The sequence below is a fragment of the Urtica dioica genome, chromosome 4 (genome assembly GCF_054948205.1).
Source record: "Urtica dioica subsp. dioica isolate 48M chromosome 4, U.dioica_male_clone48M_v1_H2, whole genome shotgun sequence".
Lineage (NCBI taxonomy): Eukaryota > Viridiplantae > Streptophyta > Magnoliopsida > Rosales > Urticaceae > Urtica > Urtica dioica.
The window spans coordinates 43966537-43982334 of NC_142759.1; the positions used below are offsets into that span (position 1 = coordinate 43966537).

The 15798-nt window shown below is 35.5% G+C and overlaps 1 protein-coding gene across 1 annotated transcript; it reads left to right on the top strand.

Annotated features, from left to right (window-relative positions):
• The first annotated feature begins 7477 nt into the window (after positions 1 to 7477).
• Positions 7478 to 11813, top strand: PRD3 (putative recombination initiation defects 3). The gene is made up of 12 exons (XM_089610790.1): positions 7478 to 7665; positions 8020 to 8179; positions 8583 to 8733; positions 8841 to 8975; positions 9303 to 9355; positions 9435 to 9629; positions 9841 to 9918; positions 10016 to 10048; positions 10223 to 10245; positions 10359 to 10512; positions 10644 to 10725; positions 11289 to 11813. Exons 1-12 carry the CDS (start codon positions 7601 to 7603, stop codon positions 11387 to 11389), a joined length of 1230 nt encoding a protein of 409 aa, XP_089466916.1. The 5' UTR covers positions 7478 to 7600; the 3' UTR covers positions 11390 to 11813.
• The last annotated feature ends 3985 nt before the right edge of the window (positions 11814 to 15798 follow it).

A 15798-nucleotide genomic window follows, 5' to 3' on the forward strand; every position in this document is an offset into this window, starting at 1 on the left:
AGGAAAGAAAGAGAGACGTGCTGCGAGGGGAGACGAGCGTTGCAAACTTTCCAAAAGCTTCTTCAAAGTTCAAGCTTCAAGAAAGGTTAGTAAACTTCTAGCTCATATTAGTTTTTAATTACATGTACTTGCTCTTTGTCTAGGTTAGTAAAAACTGTTTTTACTTGTAAAGAAATTTTTTAAAATTCCGCCGCTTCCCGAAGCGTTTAATCTTTTTCTTAAATCCTAGATCAATTCCAACAGATGGCTTCTCTTCTTTCCATTCCCATTCCATTGGGGTCGTGCCTTGGAGCCTTGACTACTGTAATTAGGCAGAGGATTTCCTGATTGGTTTGGTTTTTTGTTGTCAGGTCCTCGGTTCTGGCCTTTCTCCTCTTTTCGAGCCTTGTAAAATTGGGCTTGTTCCTCCTTTACTTGGATCAAGTGATACTCTGCTCGCATGACACGTTCGAGGCAGTCTGCGACTGTGGTAGGTGGTTGACTTCAACTATCAATGGCTAATGCCAATTCTGGTCGGAACATTCCCATCATCCTCCTAACTCTTTCTGTCTCTGTTGGAACCAAGTGAGGACACAGTCTGGCCAATTGGTTGAACTTTCTAACAGCTTCAGTCACAATCATCGTCCTTTGCTTTAGCTCCGCGAATTCCTTCTGCTGAGTATTCATCGCTCGCATGTTTAAATACTTACTGTTGAACTCCTCGATGAAGTCTTCCCAAGACATAGCGCGTGTGTCTCTTCTAGCCGCTACTGTCTCCCACCAGTATCGTGCATCCTTCTTCAAAACAAAAGAGGCGCATATGGCCCTCTCAAATTCCGAGATATTCATGAAGTTGAAGATCTTCTTCATCTCTGACATCCACTCATCAGCCACTAAAGGATCAGTCGTACCTTCAAAATCTGGAGCTCTCATCCTCCTGAACCTTTCGAAAAGATCCTCAGCCACAACAACTTGCCCCATCTGAGGTACGCCCTGAGGAGGTGCTGGTGGTGCTTGTTGATCCTCTTCCATATTTCCATTTACATGGGGAAGGTGGTTCCTCAACTCTTGTATCTCCACTTCTTGGGCTTCGATACGTTGCAGCAATGCAGTAACGAGTACCGCAAGATCTGGTTGGGTCGCTGGCTGAGGTCCGGGGGCTGGACCGTTGGGATTCTCTGCTGCTCCCTGATGTTCGGGAAACGCATCGTCATGATGAGTATCTTGCATTAGGACATCAGCGGCAACTCTGCCTCTTCCTCTACCTCGGCCTCGTGGCCTTCCTCTACCTCGTCCACGAGCAGACTGAACGTTTTCCATCTAAGTAAAAAAAATACGACTAAGATATAAACAAAAAAAAAGTACTAACTTACTTGAGTAGGGGGAAGTCGTACAATCGCTAGCGAAGGGGGTCATAGGTTCGTTGCTCTGATACCAATTGTGACGACCCGACTTTTCGGACCGTCTTACTTATCTTACTTTTTAAAAACTTAAGAAAATTTGAGGTAATTTTTTTTTAAACATAACTTGAAATATAAAGTTTGAAAAACTCATGAGCTAAAAATAAATTTGTCATTTAAAAACTTGATGAACGAAAACAACCAAAAATCAAAGTTGCGTGATCAATATATAAAACCAAAAATACCATTGTAAATAAATACCATAAATAAAGTCGTAACCCTTAACGGAATTGAAAAGCATAACTTAAACCAGGAAAAATAAAACCTTGGGTTTGGATTATTGAAAAAACTGAAAGCAAAGCGGAAGTCTTTTATTTTCGAAAGCGACAACCATAACCCAACCCTCTCGCCATCATTGCCGCTGATCCACCCTCCTCACTTGCTCATAGGTTGTTTACCTACAACACGGACGGATATACATAGGTGAGCTAACGCTCAGCGAGAACAACTATACTCACAAAACAAGAGCAATAAATATGCATAACCAGTTATTAGTATTTCACCTGCTAAAAGGTGACACATTATATTAAAAAGTAAATTCTGACATATTTTAATTCGGGGTCCCCTAGAGTAGTCGTACCAATTTAAGTGTACACTTTGGTAACGAACTATAGGGCTGCAACCTCCTATAGAACGTCTCATCTGTCTGATAAACTTGTGAGGAAATTCTCTAGGTGACCCCTTGATTCGGCTCGAGAAGATCCTCTAGTTATCTCCTTGGATCGAGACGGTACGACCCTCTTATTTACTTGTTAATCTTATTACTTGATTATGTCAAATGCAAAAATAACATAAGTTATTGACATACTTGATAACATGCTTAGAATAAGGACATATTGTAGATAACATGCCTAATTGAATCATAACACATCATAAACACATGAATCATAACATATCAACATATCACACATATCAAAACAATCAACATATAAAGTCACCTAACACAACTAAAACAGATCGCATAGTCACTAATTTTTATTTTCGAACAAATCCGTGTTGTAGTGAGATTATTCTCACCTAGATAACGGAAGTTACGATCGTAGACCGTCGAAGGAATTGGACGCTCTAAAAGGCTTGGAATGTAAACGGGATAAAAGACTACTGGGATCAGCTGAGAAAGGGATTCAAGACATACTTTTGGTTCTGGAAATTTTCATAAACGACTTTTAAAGTGAAATTACCAAAATACCTTTGGCTATTAGGGTTTCAGTGAAAAACTAAAACTCTGAGAAAACTTCTGTAAAAATTCTAGTACATATAAAACATAATTTTGATCACTTTTTGTAAAGGCACCATGGCCAAAATTATTTTTTAACTATTTACTAAAAATAAAAGAAGTGCTAAAATCTAACTTTAAAATTTTTACCAAAAAGTGTCTACGCACCGTTTATAAAATAATTAGAAAATATTCTGTATTTCATAAAAATATTTTTAAATTAAAGGTTTAGATAAAAGACATTTAAACCTAAGTTTTCCAAAAAGAATCAACACAAAACCAAAAGTTTTTGAATCCAGAGTAAACGTTTAAAGTCTGAAAATCGGAAATAGGTCTCAGGTTTGCACACTGATTTGAAAATAATCGGAAAATATTCTGTATTTCATACTTGTTTTGACTTAGCTTCTAGTTTAAGCTTAAAATTTGGGATTTCACACTTGTTTTGACTTAGCTTCTAGTTTAACTATTCCTACTCGATATGATTTGTGATAGTGACCTCATGGATCCAAATGAACAAAGCTTGAGTTAAAATACTTGGACTCAAAAGTTCACAAACCTTTTCCAAGTTTAGCTTAATGTCAATTGACTCCACTAAAGAGTTGACACTGAAAATCTCTCGGTTCAAATGAATTTATTTTCTACTCAAGAATTCAACTTAATTGTGATGAGTGGATCCACTGAATATTATCTATGTTCACCCTTCATGAATATAATCAGCTAGTCGGGATTTACAAAATTACCATTTTACCCTTCTAGCTGTTATTTCCTCAACTATTTTGTCGCTTGTGAATAAGTTAGAAACAATGTATTGACGAGGAGCTAACAAGTCACATTGTTTCATCCAAAAGAGTCATGACTCAATTTGGACACTGGCCAGTTCATTTTTCACATTCCAAGGAACAAAGCATGAGGTGATATACATTGCATTTCAGCAATCTTGTACATGAATTCCATATCTATGAGATCATCACAAAGTTACTCATGACATCTTCATAACTTAGTACTTCACCAATAGGTATTGTTAAAAATCACATAGTGAATCCGAACTCTAACTTTCTCAAATGAGAATACGTAAGCTATGAAATTACATGTCTTATTTCAGGATTGAGGTAAGCATGATGCAATTCATACGTGGTGACTTCGAGACATAAGAGGTTAAATGGTTTGTTCTTATCTTGTCTCTAGAAGTGCACTGGTCAATTCAGTACCTTCGGAAGATAACTAGAAGAACTATAGAGTCTCCAACTCTCAATGTCCTATAACCAGACGTATTGAGATCAATAGTCCTTTGATCCTTAGATTGCGAATATATTGTTTTAAGCAAACCATGAAGAGTTTGTTCATGCAAATCTACATTTGTCTCTTCATATGTCGTTATGTTTGTTTACAAACTAAAGACTAAGGTTTTATCATAAAGCTTCAAATAGACAAGGTAGAATGAATGAACGTTTCAACTTTTATTAATAAATAAGTAGTTACAAGCAAGAGTCTTCGTGAGACTTTATTACATCGGCACCATTGACAACAATGTCAGGGTCGAATGTGCAGAATGCTCTCCCAAATTGGTCAACCTTTCACTTGTGATCCACATATGTGATATTTTAGGTCAAGCTATCAAGGCCTGCCGCCATGGTTTTCTACGACTAAGCCACTGCTAGACTCGTCCCACGCGGCTCGAATATGTCATCATACGAAATCTTATCGATGGCATATTTGAACGAGATTGCGCCAAAAATTGACATAATGCGATGCACACCGTCCCGCGGTGCACCGCGGGCATCCAAGTCGGACACTATGCAACGTGCCATCTTCCTTTGTGTCGCATCCATCTGTGCCACATGTGCCTCGCGCTGCGCTCCGTCAATTCAATGATCACGCGTGACGTGCCCTCTTTTGGCATGCCCGCGTCTCTCAGTGTCGTGGACCAAGCATGGTGCGCTCGCATCCTGCGCGTCGTGCACATTCGATGCGAATGCATCCTCTGGCCCTGAGGCACACGCAAAGATCACATCTGTCCTCGCCTTGCCCTTGCAAAGCCATTGCTCCACGCAACTCGGGTCTTCCTCCACATATAGAGGGATCTGTAATAGTGCGAATAACAAACCGGTCCAGGAAGGGTCATTATCAAAAAGCTCAAGATTTTGAAGCAAGTAAGAGAAATCCACCTCGAGATCAGTGGTCGAGAGGGAGAATTGATTTTTCATTTTGCTCACGTGATGTGAGAGATACAAAATATAGGAGAAAGAGCACGTGTGAATGATGGGAAACAAAGGCGTTGAGCTCTTATTTATAGACACAAAAGGGGCAATAATAGGATTGGCAAAGGTAAAAATCCTACTCCTATTCCCAATAGGAAAAGGATAAAAAAATTAAAAAAAAAAAAAAGAGGAAGAAGCCAAATCAGGCCCCTTCGCCCGCTTACGAACACACGCCTTGGAAAAAAAACCTTCGCGACACCGCGAAGACCGAAAGGAATTCTTTTTTTTCTCGAACCTCCGGCATTGAGGATTTTGAAGTTCATAGCCCGGAGTCTCCCAAACGACGAACTTGGTGGGCTAATATTGCTGGTCGTTCTCAAAAATCTTGAACCATTAAACTCGTCGCGAATTGCGATGAATTATGCATCGAAAATTACAATGGGATGGGTCTGGAAGAAGCCAATTAAAGGCCCAAAGGAGTCGAAAGTCTGTCCGAAACGGGGCCTAACTGAGCGTAGGCTAACATGCGCTGCGGGCGCAATCGAAGTGGCTGTCCGCGATAAGGAGACCATGCCATGCCACACGCACAGCAAGCGGCGCACTACGCAGGCGCAATGCGGCTTGCCCCTCGCGCACGCCTCATATCACGAGGCGAATAGATGGCGCGTTGCGCCCATCACATGCGCGAGCGAGCACTCTCTCTCGCATGCACCGAGGCTCCCCGCCCGCGCTTTGCCTCCGACCAGGAGGGCTTTTTCAGCCATTCTCCTCACTAATATCCCTCCACTCAGAGGGATCCAATAAACTTTTTCTAAACACTCTTAACTCTATTCCAGAGTTTTGAAATGTTGCCGAGAACTCTCCGCACACAATTTGCTCTAATCAAACCACAAATCTCTTATCGGTGCCCCCACCTCAAGCATAGCAATTATACCAATATTGAGCATCGGAGCACGCGTCATATACGTTGCCTCTACGCCCTTCTAGCTTATTTTATGCTTCTTATTATTTTCAAATCTTTGAACGAAGGACTTCTTGATCTAGATGAGTGACACTCATAACTTTGGAGTTCCGCATACTCGGCTCGGGCTCGGTCACTTGGTCCGACCTTGGGTCGAACTGCCAAAGTCTTAAATAGTTGTTTCATTTACTCTTAACTCATTTATAGGTTTTTTTCCGCTTTTTGTTGCTGTTTCTGTTTCTTTTCCAAATCTCTAGGGTTTTGAATCGATCTAATCTATCACTGTATTTTGATTCATAAATTCTTGGTCTATATTGGATTAAATTTTCAAATCTTTAACCATCGAGCTTAGCCATGGAAGTGATCACTTGTCTAAATAGATGCGTCCACCGGCGTCGCTACTCACGGTCGAGGGCGTTGACAAGAATAATAATCCACACGCTTCGTCGAGATGCAATTATACTTTTCTTACACTCATTGCTCACCTATTTTTGTGTTTAGTTTTATGAGTTTGGGGTTTTCACGTCGTTGTTTAAGTTTTGGATATTGTGTTTATTTGTGTTTACGTCTATCTAAATTTGTGTTAATTTCACTAAATTTGTGTTAATGTCGGTAAATTTGTTACGTAAATGTAGACTGAATAAATCTGCAGTCTTTGAGCGTCACCGTGAAGTCTCTTGATCGGTTAGATCGGCAATGAAGATCTCAATATTATTTTCAAAGTTTTAGAGATTTTTGTAATCTATAACAAGAAGAGTTATTTGTTGTCATGCTTTATTATTTTTGTCATTTATTTTTTTTATTTTTGTTAATTATTTTATAGTTAGTAACTATTTATTTAATGAATGGTAGTTTGTCTTTTAATGTTCGTTTATTTTGGTTAATGACTATTATGCAATATAAATCAAAGGTTTGCTATTTATGAAATTTTAAGTATTGCAATTGCTAAATAACTACTATATAAAAAAAATAGCAACACGTTAGTTTGCAAATCTGTGTGGTTTTTATTGAAAAATTTAAAGAATAATATTTTAAACTAGTAACAATTCTAATATAACAATTTATTTAATTTTTTTTTCAAACGATAATAATAGTTAAATGAAGTCTAAATAATCATTATTATTTTTTAAAAATTATATATATATATATATATATATATATATATTATTACTTATGACATTATAGTAATATTTTCATGATAGATATTTTAGATACACAATTCTTACCTCATAAATTTTTGGGAAATTTGCGTCAATGTCACAAATTCGACGGATTTTTGCATTTGTGTCACAAAGTTGTCAAAATTGCATTTGTGTCACGTATTTACATTCGTGTCACATGTATAAATTTGAAATTACTCTCTTTCATCATTTAATTTTTTTATTAATTACTTCATGTCTTCTGAATTTTTACAATATCTCATTAAAAATCACTTCATCTTCTTTTAAAACTTTCTAAAATTTTTGCGTGTGACTTATTTGCAATTGGATTGCCAATTTGTGACATAAGATGCAAATATCACTAAATTATTTATTTTTTTTAATTTTTTTTTTTTAAGATGGGAAAATATGATGGACCGTGAGCTCTATGACCCAATCCATTCACAATACCAAATACAGTTCCTTCTTCGGCACTCTCACTTTTCCCGCCATTTCTTACGATTCTCTCTCTCTCTCTCTCTCTCTCTCTCTCTCTCTCTCTCTATCTATTACTCAATAGGAAAAACCCAAGCTCATTAATTTTCTCTCCGATCAGAAATCTCAAGCTCCTCGATATTAAGCTCTCAATGAAGCTGAAGATTAACAAGGCATCGGATCTCAACTCCATCTCGGTCCTCCCTCCTCACACAAGGTTCGTTTCTCTTGCTTGATTGGTTCATGAGATAAAAATAACACCGATGAGGACTATTTCGAATTTCTTCGTGTACGGTTTACAATTTCTTATGAGAAATTTCGGGATGAATTCAAAGTCAGTGTCTAGGTATTAATTATTCAGATCCGCTCCGTCAGATTTTGACTGAGCTCGTTTTCTTTGTTCAACCGATTGAACTCTCAAAAATGTTTAGGAATGGTTGCTCTTTTACCAACGACGTTTCCTTATCTCGAGAATTTATGATTCAGGACGCTTGAATTTTTTATAATGATGATCAGATTTCGGTGAAGCTAATTTTAATACTTCACCAATTGTTTCTTGGAATTCTTGAAGGAGATCAAATGGTGCATCATATGCTTCCGGCCCAAGAACTTCCCAGCTGAGATCACAAACATCGCAACAATCAATTTCTCAGGGAATCTCCTCTCAACACGGCGGCGCATTTTCTCAGATCTCCCAGAGCTCACTCGACGAGGCTCTGACCAATGATCAGGTCATATATCATTTTCATCTCCTCTTTTAGTTATCAGAGTATATCATTTATTGTGATATCATTTTGAGCTATATTATTTCGAATAGATTATCTGTAGGTTGTTAAATTTTTTTTTTCCTTAATATCTGTCAGGGTAATTACAATTTATGTTTTAATCAATAAAGTAACAAAGAAACACGAACGAGTCACACATATGTAATTGAAAACCATTCTGGTTGTTTGTTCAAACTCACTCACTTGGGAAAATATGTTTTACCCGTCTTATTCTGTGGCCATCACCAGAATCTGTTAGGCTATCTTGAAACAACAGAAAGTATTCGATACATGTTACAGTCTTAATAATTCATAATAAGTCCTGACAGCTAATTTATAATTCTGTTATTTTGTATATTTTTATCTGTAGAGATTTTTTTCTCAAGAACAAGAAAACCCTGCAAAAAAGTCCCTATTCTTGCCCCCGACTAATCATTGCCGCGATGAAAGTCCAAAGCAAATCTCGAGATCTTCCAGCCTAACACGCAAATGGAATTCGGCTTCTCATTCAGATCAAAGATGTAATTTTCATTTCTCTGTGTGAAAAAATAAAATTAGTTTGAATAGTGTCTCTTAGTTCTTGTTAGTGGATTCCTAAAGCAAAATTGCTTCTTACTTCCTTGAGCAGGCCAGGTTAGTGAAGAAATGGAACACCGTATCAGATTGATGGAAACTTCATTAAGTAGGTTTGGAATGGTTCTGGATTCTATCCAGAGCGATGTTATGCAAGTGAACAAAGGCTCAAAGGAAGTTTCAATGGAGGGTGAGTAGTTTTTTTTTTAAATTCTTTATGCCGTATACTTAAAAGGTTAAGAAGCTCGTGATGAAAAGAACAAATGAACATAAAACACGAAAATCAGGTTAAAAGCGTGGCTGGGTAACAAAATTTGAAAGATTGATGCAATGTTTTTTACTAATTTGAATTAGGTTCAGAACATTTCTGGAAAGCATATCTTGTATGTGAATGTCGGAAACAGTTACCCCTCTATTTCAAGAGAAATCAATATCCAATTTTTTTTTCTTTTCTTTTTTTGAAGAAATCAATATCCAAGTTAGTAATGTTGTATTGATTTATTTCATAAAAATTCAGCTGAAGTATTACGCCAAAAATTGACAGTCCAGGAGAACACGTTGCACTTAATGGTAATGTTTTCTGTATAGATTCAGTTTTAGTTCTTTAAAGCTACAACTTCCTTTTGACACGGACTAAAATGGAAATTAGATCAAGGGACAGGAAGAGTTCAAAGCCAGTATTAGTGGAGGCTTTAAATCTTTATCCGAACAAGTGAGCAAGTCCGTACACGCGGACAAGTTACATGAGATTAGTTCAGGGCTATTAGCATTACCAGAGAAGTTACAAGCATTTATACAGAAATCACAGAACGAGTTCTGTAATTCTTTGATCAAGGAAATGCAGGTACGATGATTCTGTGCGGAGTAGCTCAAAGAAAATTCTAATTCTTTAGTTTATACAAGGGATCAACTGCATTGATTTTATAACTATATCAGCATAACAGGGAAAAAAGACAACCTTTGATATTTCCACTCTTGTAACTTGAAATTCAAGTATAATGATTTTTTATACAGTGTTTACTCGTCAAACCTTAACTTTTCCTCTGTAAATGCAGCTACAACAGGCAAAATTATATATACCGAGCATATCCCCTGATCGGAAAAACGAAGTGCTCCACATTCCTCCACCAAGGGTACTTCATTTAATAAACTTGGAACCATTTAGCTTCATTGCAGGTCCTTGTTTTGATATATACTGTCCAAGTAAATTATTTCCCCTGAAATTTGTAGGATACTACTCTCAGTGCTGCTTTGCCAGAAAAAGCATAGCCAATTATGACGTAAGTGAAATTTATATTTTGCAATGGTTACATATTCTCTTTCAGAGGCCCAAAATAATGAGGCAATTCCACGAAGATCTTAAGACCGAGCAAAATTTGTAGTGTAGGTTTCATGTATTCAGTTCTTTTCTGTACCCTGAATCTTGAAATAATTCAGGTAATAGAAAGTGCCCAATGCCCGTATATGTTTTTATATTTATCCAGAGGCATATATAAACACCACATACCTTGGCTTATAATTCTCCAGAATATTTAGGAGAGGTTTTAATTTAAATACTTTTTACTGGTTTCAGTGCGGCAGTGCCTCCAAAGCGTTGTGTTCAACCAGGCATGTTTCCAAAGATAGAAACAGGAGGTTGGAAATCAGTAAAAGTAGAAAAAAATGCTCTCTCTACTAACACAAACACGGTGTCAAACAAGGCGCGCAAACAAAATAGAATTCAGAAAGTAAGTGTTAGTTTTATAGCTCTTCTTTTCCGTTTATGCGTTTCATTCATTTTTATTGCCTTCTGCTTGCTTATTTGGGTTAGTGAAGTTAATTATATACTCTCATCCAAACCACACTCGTTCTTGTGCAGAACACAGAATGCAAAATTCTGATAGACTCTGATGAGGAAAGTGACGAAGGTTTTTCCTTCTTGCTTAAAGGCAATAAAACAGGTACTTGGTTATTGCATCGTCTTTTTCCCCTTGATAACTTCCATTTGAAAGTTGAAATCCTTATTTAAGAAACCTAACTATGGGGGTATTTATGCTATAAGAGCACTAGTTCAAAATTATGCCAAAAGCACGTCTAAGCAGAAATTGTACTATAGACGCTAAGTAAGCCATCTGAATAAGTATCTGTTAGGACTAAATATGAGAGTTGTAATAATTAGTAGATAAGTAAGGGGTGAATATAGAATATATACGGGCTATATTATCTTATTAAAAGGAGGAATTAGTAGGGAATAGCATAAGAAAAATGGAGAAGAAATTCTGATCCTTGGGAGTGTTTGCGGGAATTAGGGATGTTAAAGCGGAACTTCATTACGGAATTGTGTGAGATTGAAATGTATAGTTCTCACAGGAAGGTATGTACTCTTAAATGAGAGTATTATGGCGAAATAGGGAGCCATTTTATTAGTGGAGCGAGTAAAGGAAGACTTTCTATTTGGCACGCACTTTACATTACGATATATGCAGATTTATAGAAGTTTCAAACGTTTCCTTGAAAGGCACAGGGAACTGCTTCGTGGCAGAAGTAAAGGAAGAAACAGAAAGGATTATGAGGAAAGCAAGGAGGCGAAAGAGACAATGCCGTAAGACCATAATTATAAATTGAAGGTAACAATTCCCGGATTTCGTCGGAATCAAAGAGTTAATGCAAAACCTATGTGGAAATAATATGGTAAACTGCCCCAAGTTGTATTTCTTATGTTTTACTTCTGTACGACACGGAAACCATAGTAAATCTCCAATCTTGAGAAAGTCACTTCCGTGCATAATCGTCACTTTCAGGAGATCTATGCTATACCTTATCTTAAATAGTATTGTCCACCTTAATGAGAGAGAGAGAGAGAGAGAGAGAGAGAGAGAGAGAGAGAGAGAGCTATGTCATCTCTTTGGTGCCAAATTAGGTGTGGGATCTCATAATACAAGATAACTTAAGTTTGAAGAGAAAGATATGATGAGTTGTCCCATCCCATCTAATAGAGATTTTTCCAACGAGTTTGCCTGATAATTTGCATACAAGAATAATAATTCAAAAGGTCCTGATTTTACACATCTCAACCTAGTTGTATTGTATGTGTGTGAAATATGTCATATAAAGACCTTTTTTTTTCTCTTTCCTTTCCTGCAACAGTTCCTTCGTTATCACGTTTACCTGTCTGATAATATTGACATTTTGACATCCAAACTTTTGAGAGACGATCCTTTTGCCATGCATACAGGTGCAAATATCTCATTAAAGCATCCGTTGGGCACTTGGGTATACCTCGGTAATGTCCTTAGTATGTTCCATATAGCTCGCACACTGATTCAATACTTTTTAAATTCATTCACCTACTACTTCTGTACGGTTCAAACTAGGAAACAAAAATTTAAATTTAAATAGAATTAATGACATTTTTGCCCCCTCAACTATGTCGTCTTTAACAGGTTGCTCCCTGAACAAAAAAAACTGAATTTTCACCCCTTCGTGATAGTATCAAATTGATCTTTAGTCCTTCTGGTACTTTTTTCGTTAAAATAGACGGAATTTGACCATGTGCCCATCACGTGTTGACTGAAATAAGGGTATCAGTCAAAATTACAAAATAATAAATTAATAAAATTATCAGGAATAATAAATTACAAAATTTTAAGAGTCGGCGATGGTGACTTCAACCTCGACGCAGGGCTCGATGGTGATGGAAGTGATTTGCTTCACAACGTCCGGCGAGCTGAAGAGATCGATCACACGCTTGTGAACTCGGAGCTCAAACACGTCCCACATGTTTGTACCTTCGAAAACGAATACGAATTCAAAAGATTGAACAACAATATTATGTACTTGGAATTATCAAATTGATAATCGATCAATACCTTCACCGCAAGGAATTTTCTGGTGGTGATGTTCAAAACCTTGGTCGGCATTCTCACCGGTCCCTTGACCTTGAGCCTCTTGTCCTTCGCTCCCCGAACCAAATCGCCGTAAACTATCCACACGATACACACTAATTATAACCTAAATCTCAAATGGCCTATTCGATCCGCTATGTTTGATTTGAAGAGGACAAAAATGAGTGTGTGAGAGAGAGAGACCTTTATCGAGATTCTTGACGTTTTTGGAGGAGAGAGTGATTCTGATCCTGTGGACGAGCTCTTGGGGGTCCTCAAGACCTGGCTTCGTCGGCTTCATCGCAGCGTACGCCATGGTTGGACCTTCTGTGCTTTATTTGGCGGCTGAGGGAAGGAAGAGGACGATGAAGAAGCTTTAATACTCGAAGTCGTGATGGGCACGTGGTGGGCACGTGGTCAAATTCCGTCTATTTTAACGAAAAAAGTAACAGAAGGACTAAAGATCAATTTGATACTATCACGAAGGGGTGAAAATGCGGTTTTTTTTTTCAGAGAGCAACATGTTAAAGGCGACATAGTTGAGGGGGCAAAAATGTCATTAATTCATTTAAATATATACAACAAGGTGTTACGTAAATAATTTTTCAATCCTGGCACAGAAATGAAAGTGACATCCGAGCTCACTACACTGATCTCTAGTATCTTCATGTGATAATTTTCCTTCTCACAGTAATTATTTCTTAACAATTTCCACCGGTTGAAAAAGTCTCTAATATTGAAATTATATTAAAGATTCATATTTGCTATTTGTGTTTAAAATTTAAATGTTCCATATAATCAATTACACAAAATATTATGTAAGAACGAAATAAAAAGAAAAGGTTGAATACATGTTTCCAACATCTACGTAAAAAAATAAAAATAAATAAATAAATAAATAAAAAACACACACACACACACACTTTTAGAAGTCTAAAAAGATTGGATGAGATCCGTGGAAAAAAAGTTAGAAGGAAAAATTTATAGATAGTGTTTTAAAATTGTAATATTTCATAAATGGCGGTTTTTTAAACTTTTTCAATAATAGTGTTTTTTTTTTTTTGTGATATTTATTATCCGTATAAATGACAATGTAAAAAAAAAAAAAAAAAAAGTTTAATAATTTTAAACACGGTGTTTTGTGACTAATTGCACAAATAGCCAAAGTTTTAAGTATTCATTACAATAGCAAAAGTCACATAGTAAAAAAAAAATGGCATAGTCATTAAAAATTTTGATTTGTATATAAGAAATTTACCATATTAAAAAAATTTACTTAAACTGAAAAAAAATTATTGAAACACTTAGCATATTATTGTAAATTCTAGCTATATATTTCATTAATTTTAAAAAGATTTTGGCTATTGTAAAAATCTTTTAATTTCAATAGGCTATTTAGCTAAAACCATGGACATCATTCAACTAATCAAGAAAATAGGGTTTCTAAAATTTTTATCGTGAATAATTGTGTTTTTAAAATTGTAAACAATGATTTATTTTGATGTTTAGAGATTTTTTAAGCTAACTTTGTTTACTGTTTGACCTTTATTTAAATTTCTTTTTTCTTTATCATTTTATTTATAAGAAAAACGATTTCAAATAATGGTTTACGATAAAAATAAAAAAAAATAAAAAAATTGTAAGAATTTTAAATACTATTACATTTTAAAATATTATGTTTGTTATTTATGTAGAAGGGATTATTCCTATTCTATGACTTGTACTAAAATCTACTAAACCCAAATAAATCCTAAACTATGACTACATATTTTCACTAACTACAAAAATACCCTTACTTTTAATAACATTTGATTTTCTTTCTTATTTAATTATTTGACTTTCTTTTTTATTTTTGGATTAATGGGTTGGGTTATTCACGTCCCTCTCTCTTCCCTCTCTTTTCCTGCGCATTTCATGTCTATGTGTCTTCTCTCACGTCTCTCTCTTTGCTTCAACTCAAGGAAATAAGGTTTGGGTTCAGCTCTCTTCCACTCTCTATTTTCTTTTTTCAGTTCGTCATCTTTATTTGGGTTCATCTTTGTTTTTTCAGTTTGTCTTTTCAGTTTAGGGTTAGAGATTTTCATGAAAAAAAATTGGTCCTATTAAAAGTGTTTAAGTCGTTGAATTTATGTGGTTTTTGAAGTTAAAAAACAAAGAAAAAAAGATTCTCGGGATTTTGGAAAATTTTGAAATGTTTCTGAAAATTTCTAGGTTTTCGTTAAGATTTATTGACATTGATGTCAATAAATATGCATTTTTATTGACATTAATGTTAATAAATCTTCATCGTTTCTGGGTTTTCGTTGAAGATTTATTGACATTGATGTCAATAAATATGCACTTTTATTGACATTAATGTGAATAAATCTTCAACGTTTCTGGGTTTTCGTTGAAGATTTATTGACATTGATGTCAATAAATATGCATTTTTATTGACATTAATGTAAATAAATCTTCAACGTTTCTGGGTTTTCGTTGAAAATTTATTGACATTGATGTCAATAAATATACATTTTTATTGACATTAATGTCAATAAATCTTCAACGTTTCTGGGTTTTCGTTGAAGATTTATTGAACTTGATGTCAATAAATATGCATTTTTATTGACATTAATGTAAATAAATCTTCAACGTTTCTGGGTTTTCGTTGAAGATTTATTGACATTGATATCAATAAATATGCATTTTTATTGACATTAATGTTAATAAATCTTCAACGATATTGGGAAATTCCTTTGAAGATTCAATGTCAATAAATATGCATTTTTATTGACATTAATGTTAATAAATCTTCAATGATTCTGGGAAATTCCTTTGAAGATTTATTGACATTGATGTCAATAAATATGCATTTTGAAATTGACTGTGAACCTCGGCCATTCACGGAGGAGATTTTTGCGGTAATTATAATGTCAATAAACTGTCTTTCTCGTCGGTCTCAATAAACTATCTTGTTTATTGAAATTGATCTCAATAAATTGTCTTGTTTATTGACACCAATCTCAATAAAACTCACTGATTTATTGAGATCAATGTCAATAAACCAGACATTTTATTGACATCAATGTCAATAAACTGTCTTGTTTATTGAGATTAATCTCAATAAATCAGAGAGTTTATTGAGATTGATGTCAATAAACCAGACAGTTT

Excerpts from the sequence above, each read along its gene's own strand:
- PRD3 (XM_089610790.1), top strand. The coding sequence starts at position 7,601 with ATGAAGCTGAAGATTAACAAGGCATCGGATCTCAACTCCATCTCGGTC. Across the intron at positions 8,180-8,582 it reads AGGCTCTGACCAATGATCAG|AGATTTTTTTCTCAAGAACA; the intron begins GTCATATATCAT and ends TTTTATCTGTAG. Across the intron at positions 10,513-10,643 it reads AACAAAATAGAATTCAGAAA|AACACAGAATGCAAAATTCT; the intron begins GTAAGTGTTAGT and ends GTTCTTGTGCAG.